The 20,129-nt window shown below is 46.7% G+C and overlaps 1 protein-coding gene across 2 annotated transcripts in view; it reads left to right on the forward strand.

The window, feature by feature from the left end:
• jag2b (jagged canonical Notch ligand 2b) overlaps nucleotides 1-20,129 on the forward strand; it is a 291,811-nt gene that overhangs the window by 209,812 nt on the left and 61,870 nt on the right. For both annotated transcript variants that reach the window (XM_059648926.1, XM_059648927.1), the window contains exons 7-9: nucleotides 8,635-8,754; nucleotides 15,442-15,555; nucleotides 18,729-18,842. In XM_059648926.1, coding sequence (XP_059504909.1) covers nucleotides 8,635-8,754; nucleotides 15,442-15,555; nucleotides 18,729-18,842 — 348 coding nt within the window. The remainder of the gene's footprint in view (nucleotides 1-8,634; nucleotides 8,755-15,441; nucleotides 15,556-18,728; nucleotides 18,843-20,129) is intronic.

Below are 20,129 nucleotides of genomic sequence, written 5' to 3' on the forward strand. Positions count from 1 at the left end.
TCTTGTATGTTTCAGTAAGGTCGCCTCTCATTCTTCTAAACTCCAATGAGTACTAACCCATTTACTCAATCTCTTGTCAGAAAGCAGTCCCTCCATATCTCAGCCAAGTGAACTTCCCCTGGACTGGCTGTTATCTTTCCTTGGACAAGGAGCCCGTAACTCTTTACAGTGTTCCAGCTGTGGTCTGTCCAGTGCCTCCTATAGTTTTAGCAAGACCAGCCTATTTTTTAATACTCTGTTTCCTCAGGAATAAAGATCAATGTTCCATTTGCTTTCTTCTTACCTGCTGGACTTGCACAAATTACATGAGGACTCCCAAATTCCTTCTTGCTGTAGCCTTTTGCAATCTTTTCTCCACTGAAGTAAAATCACCCTCAAATTCAATAGAGACTCAGAGAGAAACTTCTTTACAATGTTGAAAGCTGGGCTCGTTACTCCAAGAATTGGCTCAGTTGAAACATCCAGTTCTGTTTACGGGGAAACTTGTCAAACTAATGATGGAAGATAGCGAAATATTGTGAAAGCTGGCGAGTGGTAATAGTTGGGCAGAGAAACTGCTGCAAGAGCTCAGCAGGTCAAACAGTATCTGTGGAGAGAAGTAATGAACATTGCACATGAGTGATCTTTCATCAGAGGGAGAGAAAGCTGATGCTGATCGAGTGAGATAAAGTAGAGTGAGAGAACAGTGCTGGAGCATCAACGTTGGCCTGGAACAGTTCAGCTGACTGGTCTGTGGCACAGTGGTGAGCACTAGTTGCCACATTACCAAAAGGATGTGGATGCTTTGGAGAGGGTGCAGACGAGGTTCACCAGGATGTTGCCTGGTACGGAGGGTGCTAGCTATGAAGGGAAGTTGAGTAGATTAGGATTATTTACTTCAGAAAGACGGAGGTTGAGGGGGTATCTGATTGAGGTCTGCAAAATCATGAGAGGTATAGACAGGGTGGATAGCAAGAAGCTTTTTCCCAGAGTGGGGGACTCAATTACGAGGGGTCACAATTTCAAGGTGAGAGGGGAAAAGTTTAAGGGAGATATGCGTGGAAAGTTCTTTATGCAGAGGGTGGTGGGTGCCTGGAATGTTTTGCCAGTGGAGGTGATAGAGGCGGGCATGATAGCGTCATTTAAGATATATCTAGACAGATACATGAATGGGCAGGGAGCAGAGGGATACAGATCCTTGGAAGTATAGATAGAGGATTCAGATCGGCACAGGCTTGGAGGGCCGAAGGGCCTGTTCCTGTGCTGTAATTTTCTTTGTTCACTGCTGCCTCTCAGCGCCAGGGACTTGCATTTGATCCCAACCTGGGCTATGGTCTGTGCGAGTTTGCATATTCTCCTCGTGTCTGCATAGGTTTCCTCCTACAGTCCAAAGATGTGCAGGTTGTGTGGATTAGCCATGGGAAATGCAGGATATCAAGGATGGGGTTGGGGTGACTCTGGGTGGGATGCTCTTCAGAGGATCGGTGTGGACTCAATGAGCCAGATGGCCTGCTTCCACATTATAGGGATCCAATGGTTGTATTCTACAATTCTGTGACTGTTTCTGCACTGTAAATGTTATGCAATATTTATTTAATAATTGTGAGTGCATTCATTTACGTGTTTGGCCCAGTGTTCTGTTCGGAACGAACTTGAATTAATGAAGGTGTGGGATTCTCTGTGTCCTATCAAGCACTGTCGATAGTTCTAGAGACCAGCGTATAGCCATCAGAACCTTGCTGTAGGACCCTGTGGCGTGGTGGTACTTCTAGATGCAAGTCAAACTTAATGAATAGAATCTGTATTTTTGCTGTTAGACACAGTGAAAGTTTCTCTCATCAATTAATCAGTACATCTCGTTGAAATTCCAGTCCTGGTCTTAATATTGTCTTTGAGAAGATTAGCCACTTGAGTTACAGTTATCATTTTGTATTTCAGTGTGAAATATTTTCTGCCAATGGCTTTGTGGCTTTGAATGCACATCATGTGTAACGTCACTTCTCCTGTTCTGATTTGCATATTCTCATGAATAGTTGGTTACCCTGGAGCCAGTTGTCATGACTGTACCAGGAGTTGTGGTTCCAAATGTTTGAGAACTATATATTTTTCCCCACAAATTTATTTAAAAGGCTTATGATGTGGAGAACTGAGTAGCATTCACTAGGGCACACACAATGCATTGGGGTCGTTAGGAGACCAGAGATAACGGGAACTGCAGATGCTGGAGAATCCAAGATAATAAAATGTGAGGCTGGATGAACACAGCAGGCCAAGCAGCATCTCAGGAGCACAAAAGCTGACGTTTCGGGATGAAGGGTTTAGGCCCGAAAAATCTTAGGAGATGTTTGTTCTTGAGTAACAAAAAGATTTATTAGCTAGTAGCAAGTCAGTAGATTCCAGAACAGTAAGGAGGGAACTAGCTTGCATCGCTGGAATTCATGACTCTCCCCCTAGAGGTAGCAAATTAACCCAGATTATATGGTTGTTAACAGTAGAGGTAAGACTGACAGATCAGCACAGCTACAGCAGTCAGCTCACTGGAACTGTCTCCACCCCACGATGGTCATTGTAGCCAGGGTCATTAGAAGATGATCAGAGGATTAGATAGGGTGGACAGTGAGAGTCTTTTTCCGAGGGTGATGACTTCAGCTTGTACGAGGAGGCATAGCTACAAATTGAGGGGTGATAGATTTAAGACAGATGTCAGAGGCAGGTTCTTTACTCAGAGAGTGGTAAGGGCGTGGAACGCCCTACCTGCCAATGTAGTTAACTCAGCCACATTAGGGGCATTTAAACAGCCCTTGGATAAGCATATGGATAATGATGGGATAGTGTAGGGGGAGGGGTTTAGATTAGTTCACAGGTCAGCACAACATCGAGGGCCGAAGGGCCTGTTCTGCGCTGCACTGTTCTATGTTCTATGATCTAAGACCTCAGAGTTTACGCTTCTAGGCCAGCTGTCTCATACAAATTATCTGCCAAACTCTGTCTTCCTCAGTTAACCCACGAGACAAAGGTAGGATGGACACATAGATGATCTCCAGCTCAGGGATGAATGTTGAGCATTGACATCTTCTGCTGCACAGTCTTGTGAATGTTGCACGGACTACTTTGTCTGGAGGATTTTTAAAATTTCTTCAAAATCTGTGACAAAAGAAGATTGTTGAGGTGTGAGAAATAATCTTCTCTTTTCAACCTTGTTGCCAGGCTCTTCTGGATAGACATTTGCTAGCCTGTTATGTTGCCTTTTAGTTTGATGAGTGGTCCCTGTTTTTGGCACATCTTTGACTGAAGATTCTCTCCTGGTTGGAGGATAATAAAGAGTTCTCCCAGTTGTGTGAAGGAAATGATGTCTTCTCCACTAGGAACATTAAAATGTTCACAGACACGAATGTATCTGATTCTTCTTTTCTCCTCATTCACAGGATATGACCAGCATCAGCCTGGCAGCATTTATTATCCACCCCTAATTACCGAGAAGGCAGTTCAGACTCAACCACATTACTGTGGGTCTGGAGTCACATATAGGCCAGACTAGGTGAGGATTGCAGTTTCCTTCCCTAAAGGGCATCAGTGACCCAGATGGGTTTTCACTGACAATTGTTTCATGCTCATCATTAGAGCCTTAATTCCAGATTTTTAATGAATTCAAATTCTACCATCTTTCGTGGTGGGATTCGAAGCTGGGTTCCTAGAACATCACTGGTTGTTGAGGATTAATAGGTCTAGTGATAATATTTTCAATGGGTATGTATTTCTGCTTCAGAGCACCGTATTACAGACCTGGAAAGTTGTCTCTCGTTGAGATCACATTGGTAATAGATGCTTTGTGTAATGTATGGGTTGCTTTGCAGTTACTTATGGAACAGTTCTGGTTCTTGTATATCCTTTTGAAATCGGCCCACTTTTCTTACAAATAGGACATTCTTGTGATTTTTAAAAAAAAATTCATTCACAGGAAGAATGCTGCCTGGGCCGTCCCTAAATGTGAGCTGCCTTCTCGGAACCATTTGCAGGCCATGAGGCGTACTTGTTAAGAGTTCGGGATTTTGACTGACTGATTTTGAAGGAGCAGTAAAATAAGACCAAGTCAGGGTGATGTGTGGCTTGGAACATACAGGCGGCTGTGAGCCTATAAGTTTGCTGCTCTTGACTTTCCAGGTGCTAAAGCTTGCGGGTTTAGAAGATGCTATCAAAGAAACTTTGATGAATCATTTCTGCACAACTTGTAGATGGTGCACACAGCAGACTGTGTGCGTTGGGATATGAAGGGAGTAAATGTTGAAAATATTACTCAGGATCCCATTTAGGTTTAACGTGGATGGTGCTGAGATTCTTGAGTGTTGTTGGGGCTGCACCCATCCAGGCAAGTGGGGAGTATCCCATCACACTCCTGACTTGTGCCTTGTAGATGGTGGACAGGCTTTGGGGAGCCAGGAGGGGAGTTACTTGCTGCAGTATTCCCAGCCTCTGACCTGCTCTTGTAGCCACTGTGTTTATGTTGTTTGTCCAGTTGAATTATTTGTCAGTCATAATCCTGAGACTGCTGATGGTGTGGAGTTCAGTTACGGCAATGCCAAAGAATGCCAAGGGAAGATGGTTAGATTCTCTCTTGTTGGAGATGATGATCGTCTTGCACTTGTATGAAGTGAATGTTAATTAGCACTGGTCAGCCCAAACCTGGATGTTGTTTCAGTATCTGAGAAATTGTGAATGGCACTAAGCATTGTACAATCAGCAGCAAACAGCCCCACTTCTGGCTGTGTGATAAAGGGGAAGGTCACAGAGAGAGAGCTGTGATAGAGCCATATATTGCTTTAGTTTGTGTGGTTTTGGGTTTGCTCCATCTTGGAAGTGGCCCCTTGCATCATTAGATTAGAAGACAGTGTGTGTTGGTTTGTTGGGTGATTGTTTGGAGTGTTTGTACCTTATGAGATTGATAGGTTTGACGGTCTTCTGGAGTAAAATTGTCCTTCTGTTCCCCAGATTCTTCTGTGGTTTTTCCGAATCGCAGCTTCTAACACAATCTGGATAGCCTTTTCCAGTGTGAGATCTTCCTTCGCTTGTTAAAGATCTGAAAGAGATGAATCAGAAAGTCCATCAACCATTCTGTCTCTGATTAGTTCTGGTCAAAATGTATCATGTTCACCAGATTCAGACCATGTATAAGGATCATTTGATGAAGTTGTTGACAGGTTATCCTGGAAACTGTGCTCTTGTATTGAATCTTACTCTTTCCAAAATGCAACTGCTTCTTAAAGTAAAATAGTGTCAAATACATTTAAGATGGCATCAAAGGTATTAGTATTACAACTGTTTCTCTCTGACTAGTAGTGGTCATACAGAATAAAGCAGAATGTTAACTTGTTCTGCATGTGGTTTGCTGCGTAAGTGATAAGCAAGTCTGTAGCTCACAAGTTGTTTTATTCCTTGCCGACTGACTCCATCTGAAGAATCTGTAACCTTGAATATGCCTGAAGGTGGAATGGCTTGCTCCAATTCATTGTTTAAATTGCTCCCTTTAAATTCTGAAAGCTTTTTGAAACATATATTAACATCCTGCTATATCTTCAGCTTTTCGTGAAGCTTGAATTGTGGTTTTGATTCAGTTTGTCGCAGAATTCCTAGCATAAGAATGTTTTTAAAATTGTAGATTAATGTTAATTATTGCTAAAGTAGAATGCATCCTTTCTATAAACTGTTAAATTGTAATGAGTTGTCGCGTTAATAAAGGTTTCATTCTTCAATTCATTGGAATTTTTCTGTATTTTAAGGTAACATTTCTTAAGATCTTTAAGTTGTAAGGGTGTTCTCTCAGTGAAGTTTTAACGTTTATTTTTAATGGGTTGAGGACTTAAAAACTGTTTGAAGTTGTCATTTCCCCATCAATTGAAGATTTTGCTATGAAGAGCTGAAATGGAGAATTGGTGCCTCATTACCCTGCATGGTGGGCTTCCTGTCCTTATTAACAACATGTCTGATTCACACACTTTCTAATTTCTGCCCTTTTTAACAGAAGAAAATAGTGTTGTATAGTTTTTGTACTTTGCAGATTTTTTTGGATCTCCGGTAAAAATTTAACCTGGTTCTTTATGAGATCCTTGTGCCTTCAGTTTTCAGGTTCCAATAAGAATGTTGATTGATGGTTTAGCACATTTCATAAATAATTACCTCATTTTAGAATCACTTTCTGCAGTTTATAATCACTTTAAATGGTAAAAACTATTTGTTTAATAAATATATGATGGATTAAGCCTTCTTTCAGCTCCCCAGCCCAGAATTTTGCTGTGAATGTAAGTATTTTCGCTGTTCCTCTACCCAGACTAACTTACTTCTGGATTCCAATATCAGCCACCCTTTTTCCATCAGATCTCGCACTGATGTTATCCTTCCAGCTTCAGTGAGACTGCTCCTGGTCTTCACGAGCTTTAAAATAATGTGTTTTCTCTGATGAAGGGTCTAGGCCCGAAACGCCAGCTTTTGTGCTCCTGAGATGCTGCTTGGCCTGCTGTGTTCATCCAGCTCCACACTTCGTTATCTTGGATTCTCTGTTTCTGGCTGATTGAAGCTGCATAAACACTGAAAGAGAGGATAGACTTGCTGTTGCTAACAGCCGTACCTGCTCTGAGCCTGCTGCAGTTATCGAGTCTGACTTGACCAGAAGCTTCTGTTTAACCTTTACTTAACAAGGCAATCACCTTTTTAAAATGTGGTTTCTTTTCCCTCCTGTTCGGATGGCTGTAGATCGTGTACACTGTTGTCTAAGCTGAAGCATCAAGAGTGCCCATCACTGTCATGCCAAATGAAATACCTGCCATCGTCACTCAGAGATGCCTACAGTTGGCACCTGGCTGTGAAAGGGTTTTCTTTGGGTAGAAATGTTGCTAACAATCCCTCTTGGCAGTACTAGTCTTGAGACTTAATGAACGGTGATGGGTGACCACCTTGGCACAAGAGGCTGGCTCCTGAGTTAGCAGCAACGTGATTTAAATAGTGTAAGATAACAAGATACAGAGGAATAAGGAGAGTGAAATGCAACATGCTGATAGGTTACCCTGGCAACTCTTCGGAGATATTCATGTCTTCTGAAATAAAACAAAGACCTGCAGTTCCTGGAGATCTGAAACATAAACAGGAATTGCTGAGGAAACTCAGTGGGTCTGGCAGCATCTGTGGAGAGAAAGCAGAGTTAACATTTCAGGGACCGTGGACCCTTATTAAGAATTGATTAGTGGAAAAGGTGGTATATATTACGGAAGTTGGGGGTAGTACTGGTGGAGTAAACAGTAGGTAGAGACGGAGCCGAGAGGGAGGCAAAGACAGGCAGACAAAGGTAATGGTAAGTCAGAGAGCCCACTGTCAGCTTTCATTGGTACAGTGTGGAGCTGGAGGGACCCAGCAGGTCAGGCAGCATCACAGGAGCAGGAAAGTCGATGTTTCAGGCCTACACCCGTCATCAGTGTTGACCAGACTGTATCGACTCTGACACTAGCATCTGCAGTTCTAGCCATCTCCCATTGTCAGCTTTTCTGTTTCCCTGGCTTACCATTAGTCATCCTTTTGTCTACCTGTCTTTCCCCACTCTGGGCTCTGTCTCCACCTATTGTCTATTCCTTTTAGCACCCCTGACCACCACCAGCACCCCCTGTCTTCAGCAGTATATGCCACCCTTTCCTAGCTACTGTCAGTTCTAAGGAAGGGTCACTGGACCTGCTTTCCCTCCACAGGTGCTGCCAGACCTGTTTCTGTCTCATGTCTTCTTCTGAGTTGCATGGCTGTTGACTGTAGAGGCCACACTAACGGAGAGAACACCTACAGGAGGCCATTCATTAAAACTGACTATCTCCTCCCAAGCACAGTAATTTCTAACTTGGTGCACTGAGCTACACAAGCCTTTAGAGTTACCCTCACAAGTCTTATACAGCAACCCTCAGTTTTTTTCAAACTTTTATCCAGCTCTCTGGATCGGGCAACATTTAAGAGCCTGGACAGCCTACACCATGTGTTGCTTCCGTGTTTTCATTTCCCTTATTTTCAGATGGCCGTGAATCCTTCACAGTGTTCTCTCTAACCTGAAAAGAAATCAACGGTGTCTCTCCCATGAATATCATTCTTTTTGTTCAACAGCAACTCCATGCCTCCTACCTACAGTTGTAGCTGTCAGTTTGTACTCGATAAGCTATAGATTAAACAAGGTTAGAGACAAAAAACCCCCTGCGGATGCTGGAATCTAAGGTAGATAGGCAGGAGGCTGGAAGAGCACAGCAAACCAGGTAGCACCTGGAGGAAAAGAGCAGTCAATGTTTCAGGAATTACCCTTCTTCAGGACCCAGCCTCCTGTTTGCCTACCATAGGTTAAGCAAGACCTAGAGAGGTGATGTTACAGTCTATAAGCTCATTGTTATAGTGGTGACTCGCAAACTTTTAATCGTTTGATTTGGTTGATCAAACAGCAGGCTAGAAGCAAAACTGTTTAGCATCTATGTGAAGATTGAATTATGTTCCTGGCTGGTCAGTGTTTGATGATCCCAGGTTCCTCCGGGTAAATGACAAGTTGTCATTTGTTCGCATTTGTAGTTGGGTGTGTGGTTTTTCAATATGCGCATGCAGTTTCTACCCTTTAACTTAAAGCCATTTTCTTTTTAATTCCTGAAGACTTGAATTACTGTGGGACACACCATCCCTGTATGAATGGAGGGACCTGTATGAACACAGAGCCTGATGAATACCAGTGTCTTTGTCCCGAAGGGTTTTCTGGCAAGACGTGTTATAATGGTAAGTGTGCATAGCTGCAGAGCCACTCTGTGCTCTCGTACAGTGGGAGTGCTGTTTCCCAAGGGCTGTAGATTTGTTGGCTCCTGCGCCCTGCAGCTGTCCTTTTGTGTGTGATCAGGTAGTACGATACTAGAAGATTAATCAACAGCTCCTTTTTGGGGGAGTGTAGGAGATCCAAGAGAGAATTACTTTGTAGGCAAGCCTGATCCTGTTACCCCGGTACACTTTATTCAGTAAAAGCAACACGTGCAGGACGTCTGCCTGAGTTTTTTTTTTCTTCTGCCCTCTCCTCCCCTGCCACTCCAGTAGGGGGATGGGGGATTGGGGGGGTACACCCCGCACATCCGTGATGTTTTAAAATCCGTCCTCTTATTCAAGGAAAAGCTCCTGTGTGTCCTAGATAAGTATGTACCTGTCAGGCAGGGAGGAAGCTGTAGAGTGCGGGAGCCATGGTTTACGAAGGAGGTGGAATCTCTGGTCAAGAGGAAGAAGAAGGCTTATGTTAGGATGAGATGTGAAGGCTCAGTTAGGGCACTTGAGGGCTACGAGGTAGCCAGGAAAGACCTAAAGAGAGATCTCAGAAGAGCCAGGAGGAGACATGAGAAGTTGTTGGCGGATAGGATCAGGGTAAACTCTAAGGCTTTCTATCGGTATTTAAGGAATAAAAGAATGACAAAAGTAAGATTAGGCCCAAGCAAGGATAGTAGTGGTAAGTTGTGTGTGGAGCCAGATGAGATAGGGGAAGCGCTAAATGAATATTTTTTCAACTGTATTCACTCCAGTAAATGACAATGTTGTCAAGGAGAATACTGAGATACAGGCTACTAGACTAGGTGGGATTGAGGTTCACAAGGAAGAGGTATTAGAAATCCTTCAGAGGGTGAAGATAGATAAGTCCCCTGGGCCAGATGGTATTTAACCTAGGATCCTCTGGGAAGCCAGGGAGGAGATTGCCGAGCCTTTGGCATTGATCTTTAACTCGTCATTGTCTACAGGAATAGTGCCAGATGACTGGAGGATAGCAAATGTGGTTCCCCTGTTCAAGAAGGGGAGTAGAGACAACCCTGGTAATTATAGACCAGTGAGCCTTACCTCAGTTGTTGGTAAAGTGTTGGAAAAGGTTATAAGGGATAGGATTTATGATCATCTAGAAAAGAATAAATTGATTAGGGATAGTCAGCACGGTTTTGTGAAGGGAAGGTCGTGCCTCACAAACCTTATTGAGTTCTTTGAGAAGGTGACCAAACAGGTAGATGAGAGTAAACCGGTTGATGTGGTGTATATGGATTTCAGCAAGGCATTCGATAAGGTTCCCCACAATAGGCTATTGTACAAAATGCGGAGGAATGGAAGTGTGGGAGATATAGCAGTTTGGATCGGAAATTGACTTGCTGAAAGAAGACAGAGGGTGGTAGTTGATGGGAAATGTTCATCCTGGAGACCAGTTACTAGTGGTGTACCGCAAGGGTCGGTGTTGGGTCCACTGCTGTTTGTCATTTTTATAAATGACCTGGATGAGGGCGTAGAAGAGATAATGGGAACTGCAGATGCTGGAGATTCCAAGATAATAAAATGTGAGGCTGGATGAACACAGCAGGCCAAGCAGCATCTCAGGAGCACAAAAGCTGACGTTTCGGGCCTAGACCCTTCATCAGAGAGGGGGATGGGGGGAGGGAACTGGAATAAATAGGGAGAGAGGGGGAGGCGGACCGAAGATGGAGAGTAAAGAAGATAGGTGGAGAAGGTGTGGGTGGGGAGGTAGGGAGGGGATAGGTCAGTCCAGGGAAGACGGACAGGTCAAGGAGGTGGGATGAGGTTAGTAGGTAGCTGGGGGTGCGGCTTGGGGTGGGAGGAAGGGATGGGTGAGAGGAAGAACCGGTTAGGGAGGCAGAGACAGGTTGGACTGGTTTTGGGATGCAGTGGGTGGGGGGGAAGAGCTGGGCTGGTTGTGTGGTGCAGTGGGGGGAGGGGATGAACTGGGCTGGTTTAGGGATGCAGTGGGGGAAGGGGAGATTTTGAAACTGGTGAAGTCCACATTGATACCATATGGCTGCAGGGTTCCCAAGCGGAATATGAGTTGCTGTTCCTGCAACCTTCGGGTGGCATCATTGTGGCAGTGCAGGAGGCCCATGATGGACATGTCATCAAGAGAATGGGAGGGGGAGTGGAAATGGTTTGCGACTGGGAGGTGCAGTTGTTTGTTGCGAACTGAGCGGAGGTGTTCTGCAGAGCGGTCCCCAAGCCTCCGCTTGGTTTCCCCAATGTAGAGAAAGCCGCACCGGGTACAGTGGATGCAGTATACCACATTGGCAGATGTGCAGGTGAACCTCTGCTTAATGTGGAATGTCATCTTGGGGCCTGGGATGGGGGTGAGGGAGGAGGTGTGGGGACAAGTGTAGCATTTCCTGCGGTTGCAGGGGAAGGTGCCGGGTGTGGTGGGGTTGGAGGGCAGTGTGGAGCGAACAAGGGAGTCACGGAGAGAGTGGTCTCTCCGGAAAGCAGACAGGGGTGGGGATGGAAAAATGTCTTGGGTGGTGGGGTCGGATTGTAAATGGCGGAAGTGTCGGAGGATAATGCGTTGTATCCGGAGGTTGGTAGGGTGGTGTGTGAGAACGAGGGGGATCCTCTTGGGGCGGTTGTGGCGGGGGCGGGGTGTGAGGGATGTGTCGCGGGAAATGCGGGAGACGCGGTCAAGGGCGTTCTCAATCACCGTGGGGGGGAAGTTGCGGTCCTTAAAGAACTTGGACATCTGGGATGTGCGGGAGTGGAATGTCTTATCGTGGGAGCAGATGCGGCAGAGGCGGAGGAATTGGGAATAGGGGATGGAATTTTTGCAGGAGGGTGGGTGGGAGGAGGTGTATTCTAGGTAGCTGTGGGAGTCGGTGGGCTTGAAATGGACATCAGTTACAAGCTGGTTGCCTGAGATGGAGACTGAGAGGTCCAGGAAGGTGAGGGATGTGCTGGAGATGGCCCAGGTGAACTGAAGGTTGGGGTGGAAGGTGTTGGTGAAGTGGATGAACTGTTCGAGCTCCTCTGGGGAGCAAGAGGCGGCGCCGATACAGTCATCAATGTACCGGAGGAAGAGGTGGGGTTTGGGGCCTGTGTAGGTGCGGAAGATGGACTGTTCCACGTAACCTACAAAGAGGCAGGCATAGCTGGGGCCCATGCGGGTGCCCATGGCCACCCCCTTAGTCTGTAGGAAGTGGGAGGAGTCAAAAGAGAAGTTGTTGAGTGTGAGGACGAGTTCCGCTAGGCGGATGAGAGTGTCGGTGGAGGGGGCCTGGTCGGGCCTGCGGGACAGGAAGAAGCGGAGGGCCTTGAGGCCATCTCCATGCGGAATGCAGGTGTACAGGGACTGGACGTCCATGGTGAATATGAGGTGTTGGGGGCCAGGGAATTGGAAGTCCTGGAGGAGGTGGAGGGCGTGGGTGGTGTCACGGACATAGGTGGGGAGTTCCTGGACCAAAGGGGAGAAAATGGAGTCCAGATAGGTGGAGATGAGTTCGGTGGGGCAGGAGCAGGCTGAGACGATGGGTCGACCAGGGCAGGCAGGTTTGTGGATTTTGGGAAGGAGATAGAAACGGGCCGTGCGGGGTTGGGGAACAATGAGGTTGGAGGCTGTGGGTGGGAGGTCCCCTGAGGTGATGAGGTCATGAATGGTGTTGGAGATGATGGTTTGGTGCTCGGGTGTGGGGTCATGATCGAGGAGGCGGTAGGAGGTGGTGTCGGAGAGTTGGCGTCTGGCCTCGGCGATGTAGAGGTCAGTACGCCATACTACCACTGCGCCACCCTTGTCTGCGGGTTTGATGGTGAGGTTGGGGTTGGAGCGGAGGGAGCGGAGGGCTGCCCGTTCTGCGGGGGAGAGGTTGGAGTGGGTGAGAGGGGTGGAGAGGTTGAGGCGGTTAATGTCTCGACGGCAGTTGGAGATGAAGAGGTCGAGGGAGGGTAGGAGGCCTGGGGGTGGTGTCCAGGAGGAGGACTTGTGTTGGAAGCGGGTGAAGGGGTCAGTGGAAGGAGGGTTGGGTTCCCGGTTGAAGAAGTAGGCATGCAGGCGAAGACGGCGGAAAAACTGCTCTGTGTCCGACCGTGACTGGTATTCGTTGATGTGTGGTTGTAGGGGGACAAAGGTGAGCCCCTTGCTCAGGACTGACCGTTCGTCCTCAGTCAGTGGGAGGTCTGGGGGGATGGTGAAGATTCGGCAGGGCTCAGGGTGGCTGTCTCCTCTGGGGTTGCAGGCTGTGGAGGTTGTGGGCGGAGTGATGATGTCGTCGGCCGTGGGCGGGGTTCCGTCGGCCGTGGGCGGGGTTCCGTCGGCCGTGGGCGGGGTTCCGTCGGCGTCGACCGTGGGCGGGGTTCCGTCGGCGTCGACCGTGGGCGGGGTTCCGTCGGCGGTGGGAGGATCGGGGTGGGCGGCAGCAGCTGAGGTGAGGGTGGTGTGTGGGCTGTAGTACCTGGACGTGGAGGTGGTGACTGCAGCAGCGGTTCCGGAAGTTCTGTGGCCGGCGGAGGCCGATGTGACGTCATCGGTGGGGTCTCCGGCCGTGTCCGGCGTAGAAGGAAGGGTTAGTAAATTTGCAGACGACACTAAGGTCGGTGGAGTTGTGGATAGTGACGAAGGATGCCGTAGGTTGCAGAGAGACATAGATAATCTGCAGAGATGGCCTGAGAGGTGGCAAATAGAGTTTAATGCGGACAAGTGTGAGGTGATGCACTTTGGTAGGAGTCACCGGAAGGCAAAGTACTGGGCTAATGGTAAGATTCTTGGTAGTGTAGATGAGCAGAGAGATCTCGGTGTCCATGTACACAGATCCTTGAAAGTTGCCACCCAGGTTGACAGGGCTGTTAAGAAGGCATACAGTGTTTTAGCTTTTATTAATACAGGGATCGAGTTCCGGAACCAAGAGGTTATGGTGAAGCTGTACAAAACTCTGGTGCTGCCGCACTTGGAGTATTGTGTACAGTTCTGGTCACCGCATTATAAGAAGGATGTGGAAGCTTTGGAAAGAGTGCAGAGGAGATTTACTAGGATGTTGCCTGGTATGGAGGGAAGGCCTTACGAGGAAAGGCTGAGGGACTTGAGGCTGTTTTCATTAGAGAGAAGAAGGTTGAGAGGTGACTTAATTGAAACATATAAAATAATCAGAGGGTTAGATAGGGTGGATAGGGAGAGCCTTTTTCCTAGGATGGTGACGGCGAGCACGAGGGGGCACAGCTTTAAATTGAGGGGTGAAAGATATAGGACAGATGTCAGAGGTAGTTTCTTTACTCAGAGAGTAGTAAGGGAATGGAACGCTTTGCCTGCAACGGTAGTAGATTCGCCAACTTTAGGTACATTTAAGTCGTCTTTGGACAAGCATATGGACGTACATGGAATAGTGTAGGTTAGATGGGCTTGAGATCGGTATGGCAGGTCGGCACAACATCGAGGGCCGAAGGGCCTGTACTGTGCTGGAATGTTCTATGTTCTCTCTCATGATGTGGACGTTGGTTTCTTGGCCAGTATTGATAGGCCTTGGTTTGTGGTGGTGACCCTATCGCTGCCCTCAGGGATGGAGTTCCAGCATTTTGCCCCTGCGGCAGTGAAGGGTCGGTCGATTTCGGTCCAGGTCAGGATGGTGGGTGACTTGTAGTGATGTTCCCATGTATCTGCTGCCCTTGCCCCTCGTGTTAGTCAGGGCTGAGGAGCTGGAAAATGCAGTTGAAAGGTAATCAAAACCAAAGCGCTAATAACACGTGCTGTAAACTCCCCATGGCCCCTCTCATGGGCACTTATAAAGTAACCTTTCACACTGAGCCACGTGAGATACTAGGGCAGATAGCTCAAAGCTTGGTCAAAGAGAGGCTTTAAGGAACAACGTGAACGAGAAGTTTAGGAACAAAATTCCAAGGCCTTGAGAGCCAATGCAAATAAAGACCCCTACTGGAGCAGTTCCTGTTTGGGAATGCAATTGGAGGAACTCAGAAACATATAGACATATATAGCTGCATGCCCGTCAACACCACAAACTTCCTTTCTCTTTCCGATCGACTCATGGCACCTTGAATAGTTGGAGAGCTGAGGGAGTGAATAGGCAATTTATTTATTGAACTGGTCGGGGAGGATATGCAAAGAGTTGAGGATTCTTGCTGGAAAAACCTAGGATGAAGTTCGCAGAAACGTTTTCAAATTGAGTTAGTCAAAGATAGAATGCTTTAGCACGGAGTTGTGGTGAAGTGGTACTCGTGGCATTTAAGGGGGAATTGGTTAAGTACTTGGAAAGGATAAATCTAGAACCATGAAGATGAGGAACTGTTCTTTGAGCTAACACTGGCATATTGAGCCAGAGAGCTCCATCTTTATAATTACCATGTTAAACATACAATGCATGGGCAATGAAGGTGGTTATCTCAGAGTACAACGGGACTTTGAGCAGATGGGCAAATGGGCAGAGGAGTGGCAGATGGAGTTTAATTTAGATTGCATTGCTGTCTCTGTATCTTGGTTTGGGGGTCCATGATTTCAGTCCTGTGACATAGGTGATGTCTGGGTCTAAGTCCTAAACATTCTCTACTGAGTAGGCAGCATCAATGACTAATGTTTTCAAATGACCTCTCTCAATCCTGGGTTTGACTAAGTTTGGGAGAATTCTTTCTCCATGTCTGGAGAACATTCTAACTCTACCTGTCTTTGTTTTGTTCCTTTGCCAGCTGACCACGCTTGTGTGTCTAACCCATGTGTGAACGGGGGGATCTGCCACGAGGTCCCGTCTGGTTTTGAGTGCCTTTGTGCTTCGGGTTGGAATGGAACAACGTGTGAAATGGGTAGGTCCCTATCCAGTTGTACTTAAAGAAAAACAATGACATCTAAAAACTCGCCAACGTGTTGCACAGGAGCATTATGAAGTGAAATATGACACCACCTCATGTAAGATATTAGATCAGATGTTCAAAAAGCATAGTCGTAAAGGTGTGATAGAGTAACACAGCCCAGAAACAGACCCTTCGGCTCAATGTCTTACAAACCTCAACGGCTTTAAGGAGCATCTTAAAAGAAGAGGCAGTGGTGAAGAAGAGGTTTAGGGATGGAATTCCAGAGTTTGGAGCCATTGTGTCCGAAAGCATGAGTGCTAATGGTTGAACAGTTAAAATCAGCGATGTTCAGTGCTACAAGTAAGTAAAGTGCCTGGGCAATGAAGATGGTTATCTCAGAATACAGTGGCACCTTGAGCAGATGGGCGAATGGGCCGTGGAGTGGCAGATGGAGTTTAATTTAGATAAACGTGAGGTGCAGTGTTTTGGAAAGGCAAATCAGGTCAGGACTTATACACTTAATGGTAAGGTCCTGGGGAGCGACCTTGGAGTGCAGAATCATAGATCCTTGAAAGCAGAGTCGCAGGTAGTCAGGATAGTGAGGATGGACAGGATAGTGAGGATGACGTTTGGTACGCTTGCCTTTATTGGTCAGTGCATTGAGTATGGGAGTTGGGAGGGTCATGTTGGAGCTGTATAGGACATTGGCTAGGCCGCTTTTGGAATAGTACATTCCGTTCTCTTCTCCCTGCTTTAGGAAAGAGTTTGTGGAACATGAAAGGGTTCAGAAAAGACTTACAACGATGTTGCCAGTGTTGGAGGGTTTGAGCTATAGGGAGAGGCTGAATAGGCTGGGGCTATTTTCCCTGGAGTCATTATAAAAGTTTATCAAATCATGAGGGGCATGAATAGGGTAGATAGCCATGGTCTTTTTCCCAGGGCAGGGGCGTCCAAAACCAGAGGGGATAATGGGAACTGCAGATGCTGGAGATTCCAAGATAACAAAATGCGAGGCTGGATGAACACAGCAGGACAAGCAGCATCCCAGGAGCACAAAAGCTCTCTGGTGAGGGGTCTGGGCCCGAAGCGTCGGCTTTTGTGCTCCTGGGATGCTGCTTGGCCTGCTGTGTTCATCCAGCCTCACACTTTGTTATCCCAAAACCAGAGGGCATTGGTGTAAGGCGAGAGAGATAGAAAATGGACCTGAGGGGCAAATTTTTACGCAGAGGGTGATGCGTGTATGAAATGAGCTGCCAGAGGAAGTGCTTGAGGTGGGTACAATTACAGCATTTAAAAGCATCTGGATGGGCACATGGATAGGAATAGAAATGCTGGCAAATGGGACTAGGTCAATTTAGGATATGTGGTCGGCATTGACAAGTTGGACGGAAGAGTCTGTATCCATGCAGCATATCCCTATGATTCGATGGAATTATTTGGAGTTTGGAACATTCAGAATGCACTTGTCTGCCTTGATCAGCATCAATCTGCATTTCCATTGATGTACATTTTCTCCATTTCACTGCGATGGGATTAACAGCTGTTCAACATTTGTCTCTACATACTGCTCCTAGAAAGTTAAAATCTTTATTCTGCACTTGTCCCCTTTGGGGAGAACCTTTCCATTGGTATCCCTGGCCAAAGCCTGTCTTTGTGAAAGGGCTTTGAGGAGCACAGCCCAGAGGAGGTGTTTCTGAGAGCGATTTGTTCCAGTTGGATAGTGTCAGTGACCTCGCTGGGGAGCCTGAGCTGCTTCCCCTGGTGTATAGTGATGAATAGGTCACCACCTCCAGACCATGTGCAACAGACAGGCTCGACAGAAGAGATAGAATGGACCTTAATGAGGTTCGCCAGCGCTCATTGACGTTCACTGGGCAACTACAGGGAGTTGAAACCTGGCAACTGGACTGGATATCAGGGTGTACCCCGAGGGAACGCAGCTGAGCTCAGGCTTCCCCATTTTATGTGTCTCACTTCCTTGGGCTGAACACATACTTGAAGAGCAGCTCCAGCATAAACCAGGCAAATAGAGACTGGGTTTGAAAGTGGGGTTAAGAGTCAGAGGTTCATGTCTGAATTGATGCCAGGATGTTACACGTTTTTATGTACCTGGGCTTTATCTCTCTGACTGTTACCCTGATGGTATCTTCGGGGAATGTCTGAAGCAGGGTCACTGGACTTGAAACGTTAGCTCAGCTTTCTTTCCTCAGACATTTCCAGGCCTGCTGAGTTTCTCCACTGTTTCTGTTTTTGTATCTTTAGGAAGGCCAGAGGTGAATGATTTCTGTGCACAGATCAGCTCCTGTGCTGTGTGCTTCCCTGAACCAAATACCAATATTTGTGACCTGTGCGTCAACCCTATAGCGCTGTGCTTCACCTCCATTGCCATGAATGCATTGCAGATTCAGGTTAATGACGGATGGAGAGAGCGCTGGGCAGTGGGAAGAGAGGAAATGAGGGCAAAATGTTATGTTGACCATCTTGTTTGACTAGCGGAATCACTGTGTTGCAGTCGAATCCTTGCTGTTGTATCCATTTGGCATTTTGGGAGCTCTGTTTTGGCCTGTGACCCTTCCTCAGAACTAGTACTATTAGTACTATAGTGTCATCGTCACTATACCACAGCCACCCCTGGTGATCACTTACCAGTACAATGGGCTGATAATTGAGGGCACACGGGGAGCTGAATTTCACATTGCAGGATCCCAAAGGTGGGAATGAAGTCTGTTTCTGGTGGTGATAGCTGAAGGAGGAATGTTGACCTGGACACTCTTATCAAAGACTTGCTGTTTCCTCTTCAGTAGCATTGTGGAGCTGAAGCACAGTGAGACCTCACTTTAACATTTCTGATGGATACCCCCTGCACTCCCCTATATCTGGCTGGAATCCACTGTCTACTGGAATTCCTGGGTGACACCGAGTAATGCCCTGCAGGTATTAAGAGGTAGATTAGCTACCTCTTACATTCAGGACTGACCGACGTATCATCATCATTGAGTGCTCACTCTGTCAAAGTTATCATTTAAGTTCAGTCTGATAATGGGCTGCTTGTGAAGTAGCGTAGAAGTTGGACATTGTTCAAAGATTTGAGTTAAACTTTACCTACCTGTGAAGCCTAATTTTTTTGCAGTAATCTTTATGCAGTAATTATCTGCAGTATTAATTTGGGACCGCGCTCTCTACAGATATAAATGAATGTGACTCGAGCCCTTGTGCACACGGTGGGACTTGTGTTAATCGTGTCGATGGATTTGAGTGCATCTGCCCTCAGCAGTGGATTGGGAAAACTTGCCAGCTGGGTAAGGAACTTCATTTCGATTTCTGTTTGGAAATAATCTGTCTGCAGGACTGTTCATGGTCACAGATAATATCCTTTAACAGACAGCTCAGCTAATGATTTGGGGAAAACAGGCGAAAGAGTGCCAAATTGCAGAGCTCAGGATCTTGTTGCATGATGACTGTAACTCTTGGTGCATGTTTGGGTTGGGTTCCTTGAGGTGTGGTGCTTAGCCTTGAGTACGGTTGGCATTGTTTCAGTCTGGTGCCTTGTTTGGTGGTGATGCTGAGTTTCTTTCCTGAAGCCCTACATTTACTAACTTCTGTTTCCTGTTTTTTAAATTGTGGTGATTGCTGTATAGGGAAACAAAATATACGATGTTCTGTGGTGGCCAGGAAAATGTATTAATATCATGAGCAGGCACCTGACCCTGTAATAAATTTGAAGTGTTTTCTTTGGGTGGGAATCTGGCTGATATGTTTGCAGGAGAAACCTTTGCTCCTACATTAGCTCGTCTGGGACCGATCCCATCACTTGGCAGATTGTGTTGTCAAGATTTTTCCCACTTACTTTGCATTTGGAAGTCCCTTACACCTACCTCGCCCTCCCTCAGCATCTCTGAGTGGGCACATTGCTGAAGTTTGCAGATTCATTGTCGGGGATGTTGCTGAAACTGTGCCATTTAACAGTAGCAGAAGCCTGGAGCTTTCTACCCGTGAAATAGCTAGGCTGGGAGCGTTTCAAAACTTGCAGAACTGGGAGCAGTATTTTTGATATTGTTAGAGGTGTTAAGGGATATATGCTAAGGTGGATTTGATGGAATTAAGCTACCATTTTCCATCCTGCTGATCTAATCAAACAGGGTGTGCCAGGCAAAATCATTTTGTCCTGTTTTCCTACTCTAAAGGCGAGCCTCAAACGGACAGCTGTCAAACCTTTATGCTCTGTGTTAGCATCCCTGAGGACTTTACCCTCCCTCATGATGGTGAGAAGTTGCTGCAGGATGCAGACATGCTAAAATCCTGCAATTCTCTCCCTAAGGGCATTGTGGGTCAACTGACAGCACATGGACTGCAGCGGTTCAAGAATGCCGCTCACCGCCACCTTCTCAAGGGGCAGCTAGGGACGGGCAGTCAATGCTGGGCCCAGCCACTGACGCCCACATCCCACAAATGAATTTAAAAAAAGCTCTGAGCTCCGAGCAATGAACTAGGCAGAGCAGTGTCTGGTATAACCTAAAAGGAAAAGTCATTGCATGATCAGGCTGTTTGATTGGAACGGTGTTGAAATATGAAAATCACAACTGATT

The sequence above is a fragment of the Stegostoma tigrinum genome, chromosome 10 (genome assembly GCF_030684315.1).
Source record: "Stegostoma tigrinum isolate sSteTig4 chromosome 10, sSteTig4.hap1, whole genome shotgun sequence".
Taxonomy (NCBI): domain Eukaryota; kingdom Metazoa; phylum Chordata; class Chondrichthyes; order Orectolobiformes; family Stegostomatidae; genus Stegostoma; species Stegostoma tigrinum.